Below are 22,818 nucleotides of genomic sequence, written 5' to 3' on the forward strand. Positions count from 1 at the left end.
TCAACATCTACATCAGCATGTACATCTACATGTGCCAATCTACGGCACAAGAGGAGGTTTTACCTATGTGAACCAGGGGTCTTGCTGGTCAGCAGCCTCTGTGTTCTCAAATAACTATATAAACACTCATTGTGCCAAAAACCGACAAGGTTTTTGTAAATTTATAAATTTATGAAGTATCAAGCACTTAGCAGATAACAGACTGAAACAACACGAGTTTCTTCTTTCTCTAAAAACACAAAACATATAAACAACTTCAAATGACTAAACTTGCCGACCTCAAACCCTCCTTGAATTTACCTGCCAACACAAAGTGCATTTTCAAAGACGAGTCAAACCTGAACACAGAGGAGAACTGTAACTAACGCAAAATGCACAAGACATCACAGAAGTAAGGCACCGACTCCATGAACACACCCCAACTCCTGCTGGTTAACCAAAAATCACAAAAGTTGTTCACACTACTATGCGTCTGAGCTGTGGCATTCACTATTCAGATGCACAGAAGGAGGAATTTGATTATATTGCTACTCACATACATAAAGGTGTGGTAGCACAGGAGGCTCCAAGGAGACATACTAATCTTCATAGCTGTGTCTTGTCCAACTCATTTACTTGGAAAATGTGAGTATTTAAACAATAGAGACACAAGCAAAGGTCTGCATACACAAACCATGGAATAGGTACCAATCTCTCTCCTTTTGGAAGAAATGTCTATCAAGTAACTTAGACAATGCAACAGCATTGCAACAGCATTGCAATCAGGCAACAGCACATTCCTTTTTTTGGAAAAACAGAGAGTTGTGCTGAAAGGACGTGACAAGCAGCAGCATTAGCCCCCATCATCTCCTGCTCTGCCACAGTTCTTGCAGGAGTGAGGAGGATGAGGTAAAAAGCAAAGCTCCTCGATCCCCAGAAAAGCCCTGGCAGGACACAGCAGTGCTCAACATTTGGGCAGCTGCAGCACATCCAGCTGTTCCCAGAGCGAAACAGAGGGGCTCGGCAAGCCACAGAGGACCAGACCACCACTCAGTGGAGGTCAAGGACAAGTGACAAGCTATTCCTGTTAATCCAGATGGACAGAGACTTCTGCCATGAGCTACCTTCTTGAGCCTCCATGCTCAGTGCCTACAGACATTCCCAGAGCCTATGCTGCTATAACATAGAAAAAGCCATGTAATTAGATATTTCTTCAGCTTTAACAAATGCACTCTTAGCAGCATGAGAAACTACATGAAACCATTTGGTGATAAATTTAAGTGTATACTTATTTATCCATCCAAGAAACTCAATCAAGATGCTTTGTAATACTTTGCAACAGTGTGGGACTAGCTGTCGTTTCAGACATTTCAGTTTTCTTTTTACTCTTTAGTACTGTGCTAGTTTGACCAAAAATGAGTTAATTTTCCTTCATGCAGTTGGAAACCTCCATTTTTCATGGCTAGCACAGTCATTGTCTGGACTTAGTTTGAGAACAAGAGATAACGCCCCAGCATAGAGTTAATGTTTTTAATTGCTCTGGTCTGAGAGCCAAGGACATGCTGAGCTCTGCCCGCAGGTGTGAGGCAGCGAGGAAGGGGGATGGATGGACAGAGTTGGACTGACATCCAGACCAATCAATAGGAGTATTCCAGCCCATTAGCGTCATGCTTGAGATTTAAGGAGAGTCTGGATGTTCTGGTTGCTCTCTCGCATTCTCTTCGCTCTCAGAGACCTGTTTGGGGGTGGTTCTGTTCAGGACTTTCTTTATTTTGGCCTTTTGCCATCCTGCTGTTTTGCAGAGGCCTCTGGGCCTTTTCTGCCTTTTCTCCTCTTTCCTCTCTCTGGGATCGGCTGTTGGGACCAGGTGCTGCTTCCTGGGACCGGCTGCTCAGTGCAGACAGAGTTTGTGAATAATTGCCTTGAGTATATTTTATATTCTATTTCATATATATATTTACTAGTAGCGTATTGGTATTTTGTTATTTTATTAAACTGTGTTTACCTCAATGCAAGTTTCTCCCCTCCCTTTCGATTCTCTCCCCTATTTGAGGGGCTGGGGAGCTGGGGGGAGTGATCGAGCGGTTATCGTGGTTGTATTGCCAGCTCAGGTTAAACCACAACAAGAACACAAACTGGCTGGGGGTGCACAGGATTTGGGAGGGGGTACAGCTGGGACAGCTGACCCCAGCTGACCAAGGGGATACATGCCATGCAGTGTCATGCTCAGCGATAAAAGCTGAGGGAAAGGAGGAGGTACAGAGTTATCTTCCAATAAGGCTTTTGTCTTCCCAAGTCACTTTTACGCATGAAGAAGACCTGCTTTCCTGGAGATTTCTAGACCCTTGCCTGCTCATGAAAAGCAGTGAATTAATTCCTTATTTTGCTTTGCTTGCTTTTGCTTTACCTAGTAAACTGTATCTCAGCCCACAATTTTTTTTTACCCTTTTGAGTCTCTCCCCCATCCTACAGCAGGGGAGTGAGTGAGCAGCTCTGGGGACTGAGTTGCCCATGGAGAGTAAACCATGACAACAAGACAGTTTAAAAGACAAAATGTCTAAACACACAAAATCAAACATATCTCCAAGTAGGCTGAATTAATGTAACAGAATGAGGAAGTGGGGAATAAATGCATTTAATCCTTACTAAAACAATAATGGTAATGAAAGCAGACAAGCCATGAGGCAAAGGCAGCTCTTGATGATGCGCCATGGTGATTCCAAAAGAAATCACCAGGTAACATTATATAGTGTCTAAGAAAAAGACTCTAGTATGTGCACAGAACTGTGCAGCCCCTTTCATGGGCTGGGGGGAGGTTGTGACAGTGCAAGGAAGACCTCAGCACACGGTTCTGCATTCACTGAGATCAGGTGCCTTTCTTCTCAACTCAGTGCTCTGACTCCTAAAGTATTAGGAAAAGCACAGCACTGAAATTAAAATCATTTTCACACAGAAAAGAAACCATGGTCAGTTGCTTCTACACCTAGTACATATACAACATCCCTACAAAAAGCCTAGGAAATACCAGTAGCATCCAAACATGTAATTCATCAACAAAATATTTAATCAAGTAATCATCATATCTCTACTTAACCAACTTAGTGGCTCATAGTATCTCCTGGTAACATGAAAAAAACAGCCAGTACATTTATCTTTAGCTAATGAGTTCTGTACCCAGTGCTTTACCTTGAGGACTAGAAAGTTAAAGAACATACTGCACAGTATAATAGTCTGTTTGTGTAATCTAGATGACATTCTATTTTGAATAAATATTAAAGTTAAATTGTAGTCTAAGTCACATCTAAGGCTACACAACAAATAATGGAAATTACTGTTAGAGCATTAACATGCAACAAATACCAAATACCTTTTGTTAATGACTGCAGCCTCACTAGATCCTTCTTAATACATATATAAGATTAAAAGTATCATTTCTACACAGAAGCACAACAAAAAACAGCGCACAAATACACATATGTATGCATACACTAACACAATTAATATACCTCTCCAAGAGCTTCATAGCGCTTTTGGTTCCATCTGTGCAAATCTTCACGATAATTAAATACAAATGGCTCCCCAGTTTTTATGTGTCTCAACTGCCCTTCTGTAAAAGAAACAAAATCATTACATTTTAATATACTTCTTTATTAAGACACATTTAATTGTTTAAAATTTTAAAAGAAGTCGACATCTAAAAATTTGGCTATTATGCATTCCTTCTTTTTTGGTTGTAGTATTTCTGAAGGAAAACAATTGTAGCATAACAACAAAACGCATTCCCCTTGAATGGTACCTATTGCTAGATAAAGCTAACCACAAGTCATGACAGTGGAATTACATGCAGATCTCAAATGCCAAACTGTTTCACAAGTTTGCTACAGATTAACACTGAAATGTAAACATTAGCAGTTAATGTTTGATCTGCAGTGTCAATTAGGTGATCAAGTTGTAGCTACAAATCCCCTACTTCAAAACCAACTGCATTTAAGGAGAAATATGAGTACAAATTGGGCTGGAGCCTGGAAGGAAAGGAAACATACATTTTCAACATTAAAAGCATTCCAAGTTAATCTGAAAATAAAACACATCCACAATTAAGGTAAATATCTCAAACTCCTAGGTACCATGCAATCAAGTAAGAGCTCCCAGGTTCAGGGTACGCTGAGGTTACAGGAGTGGAACAAAGTAGAATGGTTGATCAGAGCAAAACCACATGCTGTTCTTAGATTTCAAAGCAACTTTCTGCAGTTGGCCTTGTTTCTAGCAAAATTTTAGTGGCATACACAACCACAGATGAAGCCATGGACTGAGCTAAAATAACAATAAAATGGCAACTTAGTAAAATGCAAACTGTGGAAAACAGATACTTCACCAGTAATGTCTCGGCTTATTAGGTAAAACACAAGTTATGGTCTCAAAGCACCACGAAATCGAAGTATATCACAGAAACATTAAAAATAGGAATAAGTATCTGCTTTGAAAGGTGAAAAGTCTGCATGATGAAAATAAGGTTTTTCAGAAAAAGATTTCTCCTTGAATAGTATGAAGTTCCTGATGTAGTTCACACATTTTCAGGACCTTTACATTTTGGTTCTTAATGTTTTAAATAAAATATTTAAGATCTGATATCTCTAATAGTTACGCTTATCTGACATTTTTTTTCCAGACCTGTCTCACCTTATGTACTAGACACCAAGGAAATACTTCCCCCCAGCTTCATACCCCTGTCTCAGTTCCAAATATCCTTCTTCTCCTATTTTCATCATAACTCTAACTTCAGTTGTTCCTTCTTAGCTAGTTACTCTTCAAGTCTCACATTCAATAGTACATGAAGTTGCTCCCTCCACAAGTAAAGCAAGTATCTGGTATATTTTCAATTTGGCTTTCTGGAACCTTTGTCTTCTTCAGATTCTTTAAATCTGCTAAAAACCTTCCTTACCATTCCATCATAAAAAGAAGCACAATTATGACTAAGAGTACATGACCAAACATTTCAATTAAATGTACAAAAGCAAAATGGAGACCTTTTTGCTTTGCTGACCAGTAGCATATGTAATAGGTTTTTCTGCAATCTACAGAAATCACTCAGGCTGTGAGGTTAATGATGGAATATTCGATAACATCACTGTAAAACATCATTCCCCAAAATTCAAATTTCAGCCCTTTTTAAGAACCACACATGAACCATTAACTCTGAAGTCAGTAAGGAAGACAGTAGACACTGTGCAGATCTAAAAATAAGGAGCTGAAAAGTGACATAGCTGAAACCCTCCCATCAAAGAGCGAGCATCACTTTCATGACACTTCTAGTCTCTAAGTACCTTCCTGTGAAAGCCATCAGGGTATTAAAAAGCTAAGTGTTGCATAAATGACTATCATTTAAAGGAAAGCTCCTTTTTTTTTTTCTTTAAAAGTGGAAGATGTAAGACAGGCAGATTGAGAAACTAAAGTTCCTCTGCTCACAGAATAGGCACTGCAAAGAAGTAGAATTGTAAACGTCCCCATTTGTCCTACAGGTTTCAAACAGTCTTGAAAGAGCCATTTCCTGGAGCCCGGTATTACTTTACCTCAGAAGTTCATTTCTCAGCTGGATTTTAAAATGTATGCACTGGAAATTATAAATACTACTAACTCATTTAACACACAGATTCAGCTAGCTGTAAGTACTTGTAGTCATCACACACTTAGCTGTAATGCAAAACCGTGACCTACACCAGAAGAGCAAGAGACAGTCTATCATATTGCTCATCTTTCCATCAATGTAAATAGGTGTTTCCCTTTCGGTATTAATGAAATAGTTGGGATAAATTATTATCTAAATAATAACTTGGTTTGTATCCACAGAAATGAATCAGTAAATAAAACATTTCTTAATTGACTGGCCACTCTTTAATTTTGCTTTTTAATGCTAATGCTACAGAAATTACTTTCAGAATTTTTGTATCAACACTTCTGTAGTAGAAAACAAGGAGTGATAAAGTATGCACAGTACAAAGCTGTGGTATTGTATAAAATGAGGGAATTTTTGGACAATTTTATGAAATAAAAACCATTACTTAGCTAGATTTACAAGTCTGTTAACACAAAGGCTTAAAATTTTATTCTCAACAGAAAAGTGTGAAATTCTAATAGGGTCGTATAAGGTAGAACTAAGGTTCTGATAACCTCTCAACATTATTCTAAGTATAGCCTTTACAAAGCATATACGACTTACTTTCATTAAAAATGTACTCAAATCCTTCCAGAGTATCAGGAAATTCAAGTGGTGGCTCATCTTTTTTCATTAGTTCATCCAAGTCTATTCTAGACAATAAATCTAAAAAAGGAAAAGAAAAATTACATAATGCATGCTAAATCTTTTTTATTTCACTGTTATCACTGACAAAATGTGTTTGTTCAGATTTGCAGATCTTAAGGGCAGAAGGACATCCTACATATTACTAAACATAGGACTTCATTATGGGAAATCTCATTGCAGATTCAAAGGCTGGGCACCATTGTCAGTATATCTTCTTATTTATTTATTTATTTACCTATTTATCTCTAATGTTGATCAAAAAATGTCCAGGGACTGAGATGCCACCAAAGACATAGTGATCTATTTCAATGATTCATTACCCTCAACGTTAAAAACACGTCTCCGGCACACACCATGGTTTTAACATGAGCTTACCTAGTTTCAATATCAAGTCATTGATATGTTCTTGTTTGCCTTCTTGAAGAGCTGAGATTATCAAATGGACGTCATCGCACAAGCTTTTACCAGCTGTGATCACAACACTCCTTAACTTCCCCTTTGATACCAAAATGGACCGAGTTATCTGAATCCTTCCCTCAACCGCTATCCTTTAATAACTCTCAAGGTGGAGAAAACTGCCATCCATCTTATAGCAAGCCATGACATACACATAATTTCAGATTGGGATGGTATATCCTAGTATAGCCTGCATTCAGTAATGTACATACACTAAAATAAGTACAGTCTGCATTCCTTACCCTAGATTTAAGGATCTACATGTAACCAGAGGCGAGCACATAGGGCCATCTTTTGCTTACATCTAACTACTAAACAATTACTGCACACACAGATTATAGAGTACAATGATCTCTCCTCATTGCTCAACACCCACACCACCTGATGCTGTCCTTTTAACATACTTTCTGATTATTCATTAAAAAAATCATTAAATTAGTCAGCAGGATTCCACTGAAAATATTTCCCTACATCCTCCTAGATGAATTTGAAGACCACACAAATATTCAGTTCAGGAGTGATATGCTGACTTTTCACTATCATTGTTTCATAAATTGAGATACCATGTGCCACCAAGGAAATGCAGCCATTATTCTAAGTATATTGGTTTATTACTTTTCCAGTCCAAAGTTGTAGCTCAAAGGAAAAAAAACAGTTTGAAAAGACTCACGTTCTTTGAACTTGCTTTGTTTGACATTAACTACACTTCCACTCTTTATTTACTTAAAATCATTATTCGAATAGGTTTTGTATCTCTATTTTCGCTTAGTTTTGTCACCAGTGACATGCCTATAGGTTAATCACATTATCTAAGCCCAGTATTGGTACTTTAATCCTTTGAAAAATCCAGAGCAGGTCTATCAAACTAGTTTTCACTGAGGGCCACATCAGCCTCATGGTTGCCTTCAAAGGGCCAAACAGAACTTTAGGACTGTATAAATTTATACAGTCTGGTCTACAGTGTTTAAAATGTTTGGAAAACTAGCTCCAACATTCTTGAGAGTTCCTTGGCCTGCTCTTTTACAGCTTTTCAGGTTCACGTGACATGCACTCGGTTGTCCATATGATTGTCTCCACCAGCTCCTTCTTCTCTAAGTGGTGTCACTGGGTAAAACTGGAGGACCAAAGGCCATCTTGTGCACCCACTGAAACTCAACGTCTCTTCAATCCATGCTATGGTATCTGAGCATCTCTTTCGTATCTAAATAGCTATACAACATCAGACATTGACTGGAAGATTTCTAAATGTGGCTTTCTCAACCATAGCTCACTTTTACATCAAATCTGTTTAACAGCAAGCCCCCTGATGTTTAGTTCACATAAGCAATTTTATTTTCTTGTTCTTGTGTGCTGTCCTTTGAAAGTTCTGGAAGAACTACTTTGGTCCTCAATCAAATGATAAGAGAAAAAAAAAAGAACTTTGTCAAATAAGTTTTTCACAACAGGATGTGAAAAAATGTGCCCTTTCCTCCTCTGTACTTTTACAATGTCAAGGTAGTGAAACAGTCTCTAGCACGTTTTTCTCTCCTTGGTGAAGAAACTCGTCACACCACACCTCTAGAATTTAATTTTGCCAGAGTTTTCATGTGTTCTTACTGTGACCTATCTGGAAATGTGTTTACGCATATGTATCTGTTACTACATAATAAAATATTCATCTCCTGAGTAGCAAGGGCAATACTATATGAACCACATTAAGCTTATCTGCAGAATGTATAACTTGTCGTTGATTTACAGCTTCCATCAGAGTCACTACGGAAGACAGTACATGGCCTGTGTGCTCCAACCACCAACACAGCCTCTTTCCTCCTCTGCAACCCACCTCTCAGGCTAAAATTAGCTAAACAGTCTTTACAACTTTAAGATTCTTTCAGGATCTGATCCACCATTCTCACCCAAGATCTTGGACTTTCCAACCCTGTTTGAGTCCAACAGAGCCCAAAACTGAGTGATTTGCAGGAGATCTTCTGTAGCTCAATGGGAGTTCACTAGATCACATGAATAAAACAAAGTCCTCACACATATTTTAAATGTGGAGTATTTCTTGGATAGTAATCCTTAATGAAAATCAAATCAATGTGAAGTACAAAATGGGAGTTTTATTTTTGCAAACATGAAGTATAATTCCCTCAGAATATACTAATTTGGCAGAATTAGTACAAGGTTTGAAAAAAGCACCACACAGGTTTTCACCAAACATTTCACAAATACACAGTTCTGACCAAAGAAACACCATCTACCATCACTGTGTAACAGAACATATATTTCTAATAATATTTTGGCAGAAATCCAATTTTTATACTGGAGTTGCAAGGTATATTCTTTTTTTTTTTTTTTCTCTTTTGAAAGACAATTTGGAGAGCAAATGTGTGACGTAAACACTTTAAGTCCAATGTTTGGTTAACTTACTTGTAGTTCTAACCAATTCCAAGTACTTCCAAAATTGAAAAACACTATCTAAAAGATGCCATTTATTTTTTTTTTTCCTCAAGAAAATTATTCCATTAAGTCACTTAGGTTCATTTATTTTTTTAAACATACAATACAAAGAAAACTTTATAAAATCAACATGGAAATTGGTGTCCTGGAAATGTTTTCCCTGCCAACATTCTAGTCAAAGAGATTTTTAAAAGCTGCAATATGGTTGCATAACTATAAAACATAAATGGCATAAAAATTAAATGATAACTCCCAGAAGCTAAGAACACAAAAGCACCAGTCAACTTTCTCAAAGGATAATTTTGAAAATTTTAAAAATTAATGGATATCTTGTTCTGTAACTGCTTACCACAGATCATTATTTTTTATATCATCCCACGAAAATACTGATAATGGACACACTATTAGACAAAAAGCATTAGCACAGATGGACTAACAGTCTCTTCCAGTATTGCAGTTCCCAGACTTTAACCCACAGTTATATCAGACTATTTTCCTTTCTTTAATATTGTTGCTGAAATGTCAATATACGTAAAAAGAAAGCAAAAGCACTCATACCCTTTAATGCAGTAGTCTTTTCTTTTTCATCTGGGCCTCCTTGCTGGAGCTGGGCCATCATTACCCAAACTGTCAACAGATTAAAAATACTGAGGTAAATGTACATTAATCCTGGAGGGACAATCTGAAAGATCAAGAGTTGGAAATTAACAAATTTAGTGACTTCTGTTTCAGCAGATCTCATTTGCCAGTGCTTACATCACAAAAAACCAGAACTTGTTCCAAAAGCAAAACTTCTCTGAGTATTATACACTCCTATAATATGTAAGGTAAAATTAAAATTAATTTCTTCTTCTCCTTCAAAACTTATACTGCACAGTTTAAATTCTCAACATTAGTCTAATTAAGACATTTTACAACAAAGCATGACACAGACTCCAGAATCAAGTTTGGTCAAAGATTCAAGTTCACAAGAATGAACACTAACTTCTCCCTAATCCTAAAACAACATCTACCAAAGTGATGCTTCTTTTTTGTGATTCTAGTGTAACATCAGTAGATGATAAGTCTTTTGGAGAAGCACCACACCTGTAAGCCCAAGGGAGAAGATACAAGAAAAAACCAAAACACAATCAACAGAACTTCCACAATCTTTAAGGATTTTCTTCATTAACTAACTCCACTTCATTGTTCTCAATGTACTATACAGTTTCGGTTTAGTAGAACTACACAGACCGCATAGTTTTAAACCATTGTGATTTCTACACTACATTATCAGCACTGAAATGTATAGATTAAATGTCCAGCTATAGAACGAACCCAAATATATTCAAGGTGACAATTTATTTCTAAATTTCTCCTGTTGCACAGAAGGCAATTCAGACATTCAAATCTGTAATCTCTTTCATCTCAAATCTGACACCAAGGGAGCAAACTATCACATCACAATCACCACTTCTTCCTTCTCAATAAAAAGACTTCTGTGTATTGAATTCTTTTCCCCTTAATCTTTTTTTTTTTCACTTTTTGTTTTATCTGTCAGTCATTACCAATTTGTTTTATTCTTCTCCCCAATATACTTTATCATGGATGTGTATGCATGAACTGTACCTCTGCAGCAATTCGTAACTTTCAAACAAAGAGTAATAGGATCCACCAACTGTACTCCTGACTCTCTGATACTTACACTTGGTAAGAAAGAACCCCCAAACGGTTTATTTAAAGTAACAGTAGTTCACTGTAAAGGCAGTAGAAAACAATTAAAAATAAAGCATAATAAAGACTATTTTTCTATTGTCTTTAGAGAAAACCTATGACATGATACATTTTCTTGCAGACTAAGGAAAAATATAGCAACTTATGGAGATGATAGTTATTAACTAAGGAGAGGATATTCTGGAGGGCCTGGGGGCTGGGGTCATTTGCTTGGTTTTTTTAAGCTGGGGTTAAAAAAAGTCCAATAATCCATTCTACAAGTTGGACCTACAGGAGACTTTGATGGGAAATGACAAGACAATGCCAAAAGTTTTTTAAAGACAGAACTCCACCAGGAAAGCTCTGCTTAGATTGTGTGCTTGTTAAATTATGACATGACTCAACACAATCCATTTAAAATATGTATCTTTTGGCTAAGACTTTAATCACATTAACACTCATAACAAAAGTGATCAACAAAAGTAACAGCAAAAACACAAAGACATTTTTTTGTGTTTTCCAGTGTACTCAATGTAAATATCGAAATTACTCAAATTTTGATTCACAGATGTGAATGGTATTAAAGACTTTTCACAGGTGCTTCTAAACAGTCCACTGGCAAAAGCTCACCATATACAAAATCTTGTCCATCATCAGTTTCTACTGTTGCAGCACAAAACCACGTACATTCAAGTAAACCATTTAGAAACGAAGCTAACCCATTCCAGTTAAAGTTATTAGAAGTGCTAGAAAATGACAGTGATAGTGTTTTGTGATAGTCCAGATGAAAATTATTCTAGTCATACAAATTGGGTAGTGTTCCCGACACAATATTTGAAAATTCGTAATTGGGTACAGGTAAGCTAATCCAGTTACAGATTATATACAGGTGCTCAAAGACTTGTTATTACCCCAGGGAAGAAACACAAAATTTATCTGAACAGCTTTACCTTTATAAACTATCCCCCATCCCCTAATCAGATAAATCAATGCAGTGACCAAGAATCTCCAGTTTTCTTGATTCTACAAGGGATGCTCTTCTTTCTGTAACTGATGAAGATCCTGACATGGAGGAATGAGGAGATAATGTAACAGGTTCACTTGCCCAACTAGAAGCACCAAAATAAATAAACAAACATATAAATCTGAGTCTAGCTTTGAGAGAGAAAGTTTCCAGTTCCTTTTGACAAAGTAGAAAATGGTTACAGCAGCCACTGGAGGGAGGACTTGATATTAGAACGAGGATGAAAGAAGCATACAGTATTTTACGCATTGTTTGTGTGAACACAGCATTTTGTTGAATCCGTCACTGATATTTGCTTAAATGACAAACAAAAGAAATTAGATGAGAGGGCTGGATTTCCTTTCTTTGACAGACAGATGTCAAATCAACTACAGTCTGATGGTACGGAAATGAACAGTGGGAAAATTATAAAGCTCTCTGAATGCTTACTCATAGACAAATGCAGGAATTGCAGTTTATTCTAGGCATCAGTTCAAGCCCCAGTGATCTTCAACTGCATACACTGACCACTCCATATAATTCACAAATAACATCATCAAGTTTGTTGTAATAAATACAGATTATTTTAAACATTCTGTACAATTACTTAAACAATTCTTTTAAAAACACCTTTTCTGTGATTGTTTTTGGCACTAGCTACAGCAAGCACATTTCCCAAGGAACAACTTATTATTTCACCTGAAGAAATATTTACAGTAAACAAGTTTATTGCCAAGAGAATGTATATTTATTTTTATGTATCTTGCTTTCCCATGCAAACTTAAGATAATCTTTCACAATGTATCTTATGCATATTCTGTGCCTCTCAACTCAATGCCCAGCAATACTTAAAATAACGTGACATCAGAAACAGAATTCTGGTTTCACATGAGAAAACAAAGCTGCATTTTCATAATAGCCCTATTAATGCAACTACAGAATAAATAGTCATTAAACTAAAAAACAAACAAATAAAATCCCAAACACAACAGACTTTTGCACAGTCGAGGAAATATACGTACATACTGCAAGTTCTTGTTTGAAAAGTGGTCCTGGAAGTTTGGACCACCAAGCTTTTGATTGTGTAGCAGTGCTAGTCTGCAAATCAAACTACACACTCTGTTTTATATTGCAACTCTGAAAAATATGCACATATACATAGATATCTACAGACTGCCATTATTCTTCATTGTGTAAATGCAGCTAGAAATGCATCAAAAAAAGGTACTCTGTGATTTTGCTTTACATTAGCAGTACCTGAAATTAAGTCAATGCTACATGGTACAAATGTTCCAAATTAGGGCTAAAAATAACTGCAGTGCTAACCCACTGCAAGTGCAACATAAGAAGAAAACCCACGAGTGTTTTCAAACAGCATAGGTCCATCAATTTTATCTGGACATAATCTGACAGAACTCATCGGGATGCATCTTTTACTGCACTACTTTATTAGAATACAGTTGAATTAGAGTCCTGATCTCTGCAAACTGACATGCCAAGCAAGCTAGGGACAAGTATGGGTTAGATTTCTACAATGCAGCTGATAACCAAGACTCAGTTTTTCTTCACATAGTGTGGACAGTCTGGCTCTAGTCCCTTCTCTGTATTGGCTCAACAAAGAAAAAAACATATATGTACTTTAATCTTAGTAGTATTCTGTGTGTAATTAGATTTTATCTATTCCTGCTTTTAGGGCACTACAGATGACATCAGTAACAACTGTGTCAATTACGGCTGTACTTCACTTTCCTTCATTTGAAGGACCCTATTTTCAACTCATTACAGATTTGCCAAACTTCAGCTCTGAAAGCCAATTATTTCCAGTCTGCTTTAGACTAAACGGGTTTGAAAAAGTTCAGTTAGAATGTCTACCTCTTGTATAAGAAGAAGATTCAGAGGCAGTATCTTCTGGTCAGTTCGTTAATAAGCAGCTACAGCATCTCCAAGTTGTAGAGATCAGAAATTTAGCCAGAGGATCGGCTCAGCAGCATGTGCCTCTTAAAGCCTGCCCAGATCTCCTCAAGTAAAAATCGCTTTTTGCACACATTTAAAATAGACTTATTAAGACATCAGAATTTCCAGAAAACCTACCTATTTGCCTAGAGCATACTCCGTACAGCTGCAAAAAGCCAGAGGGAAGATGCACAGGAGGGGTGTAATAAATGCTAGAAGAGCAGGATCTTTAACCACTAGAACACAAAGAAACTGTTGAAGATCCTGAAGTCCTTGAATCTCAGTACATCTTTGCATTCTACCAATGCTGGAACTTGCTGATTAAGTACGTGACTGCAGCCAACACTGGAGGTTGATTTACTTGCACGGCAGCTGCCTTTCAGTGTTATTTACCCTGCAAGATCAAAAAGCAGAGGACTATGAGCTATCTGCATTAGTGTCCCCACCGTGTCAGCAATTCAGTTGTTTATACAAAGCAGAGTCAACCTGATTCCACATGTTGAAATTTTAATTATTTCAGTTTAACTTTCTTGAAATGCTGGAAATGACCTTCATGAACATATGCAAGTAAACACGATCAAATAAACATGTCAAAAGAATGTGAAAAGAATCACAGAATCATAGAATGTCCTGAATTGGAAGGGACCCACAAGGATTGTTGAGTCCCACTCCTGTCCCTGCACAGGACAACCCCACAGTTCACCCCATGTGTCTGAAGGCGTTGTCCAGTCTCTTCTTGAACACTGTCAGGCTTGGGGCCGGGACACCTCCCTGGGGAGCCTGTTCCAGTGTCCAGCACCCTCTGGGGGAAGAACCTTTTCCTCTCCAGCATCTCGTCTCCCAGTCTGTCTGTACCGCTAGGGTTGCCATGTCCCAGGTGCAAAATCCGGCACTTGCCCCTGTTGAACTTCACGCAGTTGGTGAAAAGAGGCAGCACAACCTCAACGCAACCTCTGTGAGGTTTACAACATGACAGCCGACAACACAGGGATGTTTTAGTTACTGCTGAGTAGTGTTTACACAGAGTCAAGGTCTCTTCTGCTCTTCATCTCACTCCACCAGCGAGCTGGCTGGGGGTGCACAAGGAGCTGGGACAGAGCCAGGACAGCTGACCCGAAACATCCAAAGGGATATTCCATACCATACAATGTCATGCTCAGCACATGAGCTGGGCGAATATACACTGTTTGGAGCTATGGTGTTTGTCTTCCCAAGTCACTATTTGGCATGGTGAAGCCCTGCTTTCCTGGAGATGGCTGAACACCTGCAATTCCTTATCTTGCTTTGCTTGAGCACACAGCTATTATTTTCTCTATTAAACTGTCTGTCTCAACCCATGAGCTTTTTTCAATTTTACCCTTCTGATTCTCTCTTTTATCCCACTGCAGGGAGAGTGAGCAAGTAGCTACAGAAGGCTTGGCTGCCTAACAACACCACATAATACAGTACTCTCTTAAATAGGCAGATTATCAAAAATCAAGTGTATGGAGAACCCTACTTGTGCTGAGGCAGATGGACAGTTATGTAATGAATCAGGCAAGCGATGCTGTGGACAGATCCTGACATGAAGGCAGGAGAACAATGCCGGGGAGAACTGCGTTCATGGGAGGAATCTGCAGGTGTTCTTATGGACTACTGAACTCCTCAAAACCAAAACGTTCTCAGATAACCTCTTTTTGTGTATTTCACATTTTTTTGGCCTTTTGGCCTTTTTGGCCTTTTGGCCTTCAACGCTCAGACTATGGACCATTAGATTCCTGTTTTAAGAACTCTGAAGAACCTTGCCTAGCTTTCTCAATCTCAGCACCCAAGTTGTGAGTACACGGATGAGTAGGACATTACATTCAAAATGCCCTTCACCACCATCTTCCTTTAGAAAGCCAGTAAGAATCTTCCATGAACAACAGATGCTAGGGAAAATCCAAGGATTTAACATTTATGAAGAACGAAGACTCTCCCACAGAAGCCCCACAAAAAGCCCATGTAGCATGTAATGATGCCATATTCAGTGCAAGATTTGCACTGAGTTGTTCCATTAGTGCATGGAGCTACATCTCAACTGAGGAGGACGAAAACAAACGTTGAAGCAATATAATTATTTGGCAAACGGTTGTGTGAAATGCTCTTTAACTACAGAATCAGATTTTCCTGTCAGTGTACATCACAAGGATAAGTCACAAAGACTTGGCACAATATTCCTTTATAATATGCCTGAAATTGCCCTGTGATAGTTTCATTAAAAAAACCCACACTCTCTTTTGGATGAGATTTTAAGATGATTGTACTAGACTGTTGGTTTTAATGGAATTCTGGCTTGAAAGGTGGGGTGGAGAAGACAGACTCTCAATAGCCTTATCTTTGTACATACTAAGCAGTTACAGGACAAAGCCAGAATTTTTAATCTTTTTTTAATATCATCTTCTCTCAAACAATCCCATGGGTCAGCTGGGAGAGAAAAAGGCCTCTGAACACAGAAAAACTCGAAGACTATTAAAAGAGTCTTCTCTTAGGAGAGACACCAAAGTAATTTGCAGGACAGCCACTGAAGAAGAGAGAAAAAGAGAGACTGGAAAACTCTGGGAAAATAATTTCTGCTTAGGCTACCATCAAAGTTGCTAAAAAAACCCAGACATATGCATATGTGTCTAGTACTTTAAAATAACTTTTTTCTCTCCCCCTTTGCTCTTAAGTAATGGTGCAACTTTCAGAAGAACTGTCTGTCATTAACTGAAGACTCCTGAAAAGAAGATCGACAAACTGGCTGGAAATGTGGTGAATCCAGGTCTGTAGCCCAGATTCTTGTACACAGCGAGGTGTTTTTAATTCTACTCCAGACCCTGTGCTGAGGAGTTACACAAAATGAGATTAGGGAAAGGTAAGAGGCGCACTCAGCTTTCTGTAACGTACCTCTTTCCTCCAACATCTTCCAGAAGGTGCACATGCAAAGAATAAATATTACCACCCCATCTGAATAATCTGCATCTAACACAGATACTCTGATGACACAGAAATATCCAAAACCGATGGATGCTCTGCAGAATCAAATCATGCACAACTGAAATAAGCATGCAGGGCTACCGAAGGTATCAGTTCATCACCAAGATACCTTATTTCAGAATTACACTAAAATACCCTGGATTCCCATAGTGTACGTAGCTTCTCTTTGCAGCAGTGTCTGCCTCAAGAAGTTTGCCCTACAGCTCTGCCCACAGCTTCTCCTACTGTGGGATGCCTGTTTCTTTGATTTTACCATTTCTCCCAGCTTTACTAATGCAGTATCTCTAATGTCTTTGCTCTGCCCTCTATCTGAGAGGCAGCACGTGCTATTTGGCCAGCTGAACCAAGACGTACTGCTTCATTTTGCCTACCTGGCAGGCAAAGCAAACAGCTCTGTGAAGCATATGCAGTCCACATTTGCTTCTGCTGGATTGTCATAAAGCAGCACCACATTATAATATACATGTAAACAATATGAATAATGTAAACACATTATTCTTTTAGTTGATTATTTAAGATTAACTTGATTTAAAATTCTGACTGCATCACGCTTGATTTTTAATTTTTTCACGTCAGTCGATCTTTTACTTTCTACTACAAAACAATAAAAAGAACAAAGATGAAAAAGCAAGGCAAGTAAATTTCATTTTCCTCACTGGTTCTACTGAAAACCTAATATTCACATTAAAAATATTCCATTAATTGGCTAAGTCAGTAACTGTAATCATACTTCTTCAGACATCTCTGCTACTGCCTAATCTGCAACCTCGTTAGCTTTGCTCAGTGCCAAGACTGCCAAATAGGCTCTAACCATGGCACCACAGGGCAGTCTAGGTCAGAAAAGATCTCTCGAAATGATCCAGTCTCCAACCTTCTGTTGGACCTTACTTCATTAGGCCTTACATCAGGTAAACCAGGGCACTGCCAAGAGGAGGCTTCAATATTTGCAGTTAAGGATATTCCACCATGCCTGTGATGAACTTCCTCCAATGTTTAATATTTCTAACAGATTTTCTTTTCCTTATACCCAACTGAAATTTCTTCTCTCACCATGCATTCTTGTGAACAGAATTTCACCTCCGTAACTACCTCCTAGGTGCTGGGTGACTGATGAAATCTCTCCAAGCCTTCCCTCCTCTACAAGATTCCTTGAACCTTTCTCCAAATATTGAGTTCTCTGACACACTAATCATCCTTCTAACATACTTATCATCCTGGTGCCCACTTGCTGGAGTTTCTCCAATTGTTAATCTCTCTTTTGACCTCAAGGGACAAACCAGACAAAGCACTCTACATCTGCTATTACCAATACAGACAAGGACTCATTTTGTCTTCTTTTGCCATATTGATGACTTCTATTTGTCATGCTATTAAGGAAAGTTACTAAAACACAGCTCTTGAAAAAATTAAATTGTACCTGTTACGGGAACTACTTCAATAAAGTTGAACAGATGTATCAAATGGTTTGGTTCAGCCTCCAGCCTGAACACTCCGTCCTAGTAGTAACCGCTACAACACAAGGGTGAAGAAACCTCACTAATCATTCTAATCTAACCTTGCAAAACTATTCGTCTGTTTTGTGGAAAACATCACATTTCCTACCATTCTGAATGAATTCCTGCTAAGGAGAAGAAGCATCTTACATTTTGTAGGTTCAGAAGGTGTGACAGAGAAGAGTTATGCCAAACTCCTGGGTGCAGATGAAAGCAGCACACGAGTAGGAAGAAAGAGATTGGAAATGCAACTTAGTTTGACAAAAAAGCATCACTGGAAATTTATGATTTTTGCTTGGAAGGTTCACAGTTTCAGCCGAGACAGGCCCAAAAAAATCAATCAGAATTAGCTCCTGTTAAACAGACGCCTTTCATTTTCTTCAGCTACCACTCTCTAGACTGGTAACTTGTGCTTAACCACAGCAGTTCTTTCAGAAAGGCATCCGCTCCCGAATTCATGTTATTAGGAGCTAAAGAGTCAATCATTTGGTGTGATAGTCTGAAAGGCTAGTCACTGTCTTTCGTACCTTATTTCCGGTTTTAATTACTCTGACTTCAGGTTTTAGTCACTGGTTATTACTATGCCCTAGTATGTTAAATTTTGTCTATTTTTCCCACACTTTTTTAAACGCTACAGTCAAGTCCTAAAAACTGTTACTTACACCTTTTTCAGAAAGACTGTAAGTGCCTCATGATGTGGCTATTTTACTGATACTAAACAGCTCCGAAGTTTAAATGAGATTTATCTTAGTACTCCCTTTACAAAATCTTGCATCTATTATATTGAAGCAGTAATTGTAATCAAGCAAACTCATTATCTCAACAGAGTTTATTCTGTCATATAATTATTTATTAATAGAATTTGCCACTAGGATCCCCCTATTTTACCCAAGTTGTGACGGTCAGCTAAACAATCTGTTATTGCCTGGATAGAACCACTCTTTTTTACCAAGTACTGCCATGCCATCAACACTTTTCTCATCTTCCAGGATTTCCTTATCATTCCAAGTATTACTTAAGATGAGCAACAAATGACTTTGCTTAAAACTTCTTTTATCATTCTTTGGGTCAACTTTAATAAATTCTCATTGCCTTTTCTGAGAGTGATTAACCAATAAATCACAGGAAGAAGCAACTCTTTGTAATTCTTTCAGACTGTGATTAGATGCCTTTTTAGAAGGAATGATGCTATTAAACACAACTTATTGATTTGAATAGCATGGTATCTGAGTAATTTAACAGCTACAACAGAGTTTATCATTAAAAGAACAGTAATTGCAGGACGAGGGTAAACAATCCATTGCCTCATCCTGCCTTCAAGTCACCTTATGATCAGATGGATAATGCCTAACCCTAAAAAGTCATGTAAACAAAATACATGTGTATTAAGGCCTATCCATGTTAAAGTTCTTTTTATGTCAGCTTCTACAGCAGCTGATCACATTGCTTCCCACGACTACAGGGAAATTAACACAATAAAAGCAGAGATACATTATACAGTGTGTCTTATGGAAAAACTACAAACCAGAACCAGCCTCATTGAGTGCAACAAGAGACTTCTGAAAAGCACATTATAGGTAATACAAACTTTTTCTCATTTAACTGATAATTTTCAATACAATTTGCAGTAAAATAGCAACACCCTTAAAGTATCCTTATGTAAACAAAGCTGCTTTTTTTTTTTTTGGTAATGAAATGAAAGCTGTATTGAGCATTATAAGGTCACATTAGTGGTATAAACACAGGACAAAATTAATCTGTAAAGAAAAATATCACATCAACTACCAAGAACAATTACAGCACAGCAAAAAGATACTGCAAGAATCCACATGACAATGTAGCCAACTCTCCAGTCCTTTATGTTTTTAACTTACTCCCAAATGAAAGCAGAAGTAAGACTTCAGTTACAACAGCTTAAAGATGCCAGTTAGTCCGAAGAAGTGAAAACATTTTGTCCTAAATTCCTTGTGCTAGAGAAGGAAGAAAAAGGGAGAGAAGGAGAAGCCAAAATTTTCAGTCTCCATGCTTTGTTACTAAATTCTACTGTAAACCATGAAAAAGGATACAGAAAACAAAACAAAAACACACACAAGAAGATGAGGGGTAAAAGCAGATGGAAAGTAATTTTACAAAATCCCCACCCAAATCTTGTTAATAAAACATCAGCAGTGCTAGACAAATACACGCTCTCTTGATGTAAATGAAGCTTAGCAGACTTGGTACAGATCTCGAAGTTGACTCAAAAAAATCTGATAAAGATTAAAAAAGAACACTATGGTGAGATGGACATGGGACAGAGCATTGAACTTGGAGACATTCAGAACTACAAGCACCTAAAAATTTAAGCATTATGAACTCCACATCCAAAATTATTTGAAATTAGGACTCAGGTGCCTTAAAACAAAGTCGAGTATAGCAGAGAAGTATTATTTTTTACATTCCTGGTAAAATGTATCTTAACTAGCTAGATGTTTAAATACCATGAGAGTTAGGTATAGGCTGCAAACTAAATGGAAAGCATCTACCAAAATAAGTCTATATCTAAAAATCACTCAGCTTCAAAAAATTTCTCTATCTTGCAAGAACCAGGTGAAACAAATTTCACCATTGCAGTGGATATACTATTTGTGCTACTGTGTCTGAAACTTCACAAAACATAATGAATATTATTTCAAGCTACTATAGTTTGAAATGGGGAAAAATCCACAATTCAGAGAAAGTAGAAAATATTTTCCAGACTATATATCTAATGTTGCTCAAAAGTTTAGAATGAGACCTGAATAAATAAATCAGTGAACAAGATCCTTAACCCAAGCGTGGTCGAACACTGGAACAGGTGCCCAGGGAGGTTACAGAGTCTCTGTCCTGGGAGATACTCAACACTTACTGAACATGGACCTGAGTAATCTGCTCTAGGTGACCCTGCTTTGGGCGCTGGGGTTGGACTAGACAATCTCCAGAGGTCCCTGCCAATCTCAGCCAGTCTGTCACTCTGTGAAGATGAGAAAAATTAAAAGTGCACAATAAATGAATATGCAAAAACTATGTGTGTATATATATATATCTATATTTATACACGTTAGTTACCTCCCACAATAGCAACAGCTTGTAACAAGTGATGTGAGAATCATTATGAGCAATGTGTGGCTGAGCAAGAATTAAAACTCCTGGTATCAGGGGTTTCAGTTTTGTGTTCTTAGGAATTTCTTTCTGATTCTGATTCTTCAATTTGTGTGAAACAGCCAAAATTTATCATCACGAAACTGTCAAAACTACCAGAGCCACAGCCATGACAAATTTGTCAAAGCTGAAAACATTGGATATTACTCATTCTGTTGGGAACTACTATTTTAAGTGCATTAAAACACCTTCAAGCTGGTTAAAATCACCCTGCAGATGAATAAAATCTTAAAAACTGTCCATGGAAACTGTCCTATGGAAACTTGCGTTTCCATAGATGATAGCACACACTTAATATGTGTGCCTTCATTACCCAAAGACACTACTGAAACACTGTCAAGCCTACAGGTATCAGGAAATACAAAAATTAAGGTTGCCTGCACAAATGTAGTTTAGCATCCATGCACTAAACTCCAGTCTTGTAGTAAAAAACTTTGTGGAGAAAATACAAACAGAAAAGAAGTCACCTCATTCTCTCCTACTTCTCTAAGTTAGTGTCATCTATATCTAAGTTTCTGTCCAGTGTGGTCTTGCCTAAATCCTTTTAAAAAATACCTATGATGAATACTCCACATCCTCCCTAAAGTTAAATTTATGTTGTTAGCTAAGTTCACGCTTAGGAAGTTTATGTCCTTTTCTTGTTGTAGCATCCCCTCCCGTACCTGGGGAACACTTTCATGTCTGTCTTAGTCTCCTCTAGTCTGAACTAATTACTCTTTTCACCTTTACACATTGCACCTTTTTTTCTAGACTTCTGAAGCTTCTTGTTGCTTTCCTGGAAGATCCTCCCATGGGCTCAAACCATTTCTTAAATGCAATGCCCAAAACTGACAAAGAGCAAGCAATGTGGAGTAGAACGAAATTATCATGTGACATGTTTAAATATGTCTCTTCTAACTATACATCCCAGAAGAATGATTACCCTTATTGCAACAGCATAGTGGTGCTGACGCATGTTCAGGCTATGATTCACCTAAAAATCTGTGATTCTTTTTCTAGAATTATTGCTGGTTTGTATTTATGTAGAGAACTATCTAATCTAAGCACAGTACTTCGCATTTGTCCTTTTAAATGGCATTATTCCTTTTACGTTGTTTCTCTAATTTTTCTAAGCCATTTAAAATTCTAAATTTATTCTTCACAGGACTTGGATCTTCTCCCAGCCTGGCACTCTCTGTAAAATTAATAAATGTACTCTCTATGCCATCATCATCCAAATCATTAACAAAATGAAGGCACAATCACATTTGGTTTTTTCCACTGCACGTCTGCCTTTGTCAACGCATAGACTGAAGGTGCCCACTTGATAACAAACTATTCTGTCT

The 22,818-nt window shown here is 37.7% G+C and overlaps 1 protein-coding gene across 8 annotated transcripts in view; it reads right to left on the reverse strand.

The window, feature by feature from the left end:
- ARB2A (ARB2 cotranscriptional regulator A) overlaps positions 1–22,818 on the reverse strand; it is a 265,885-nt gene that overhangs the window by 233,181 nt on the left and 9,886 nt on the right. For 4 of the 8 annotated variants that reach the window (XR_010607838.1, XM_065656366.1, XM_065656372.1 and 1 more), the window contains exons 2-5: positions 13,962–14,217; positions 9,734–9,857; positions 6,197–6,298; positions 3,486–3,586 (exon numbers count right to left, since the gene is read on the reverse strand). Coding sequence is in view for 7 of the 8 variants with exons in the window: in XM_065656366.1 (XP_065512438.1) it covers positions 3,486–3,586; positions 6,197–6,298; positions 9,734–9,839 (309 nt within the window). In the remaining variant the exon portion in view is untranslated. Of the gene's footprint in view, positions 1–3,485; positions 3,587–6,196; positions 6,299–9,733; positions 9,858–13,961; positions 14,218–21,200; positions 21,274–22,818 lie in introns of those variants that run through there. The other 4 variants (XM_065656370.1, XM_065656368.1, XM_065656369.1 and 1 more) reach the window with 4 other exon arrangements.

Source organism: Caloenas nicobarica, chromosome Z, assembly GCF_036013445.1.
Source record: "Caloenas nicobarica isolate bCalNic1 chromosome Z, bCalNic1.hap1, whole genome shotgun sequence".
NCBI lineage: Eukaryota > Metazoa > Chordata > Aves > Columbiformes > Columbidae > Caloenas > Caloenas nicobarica.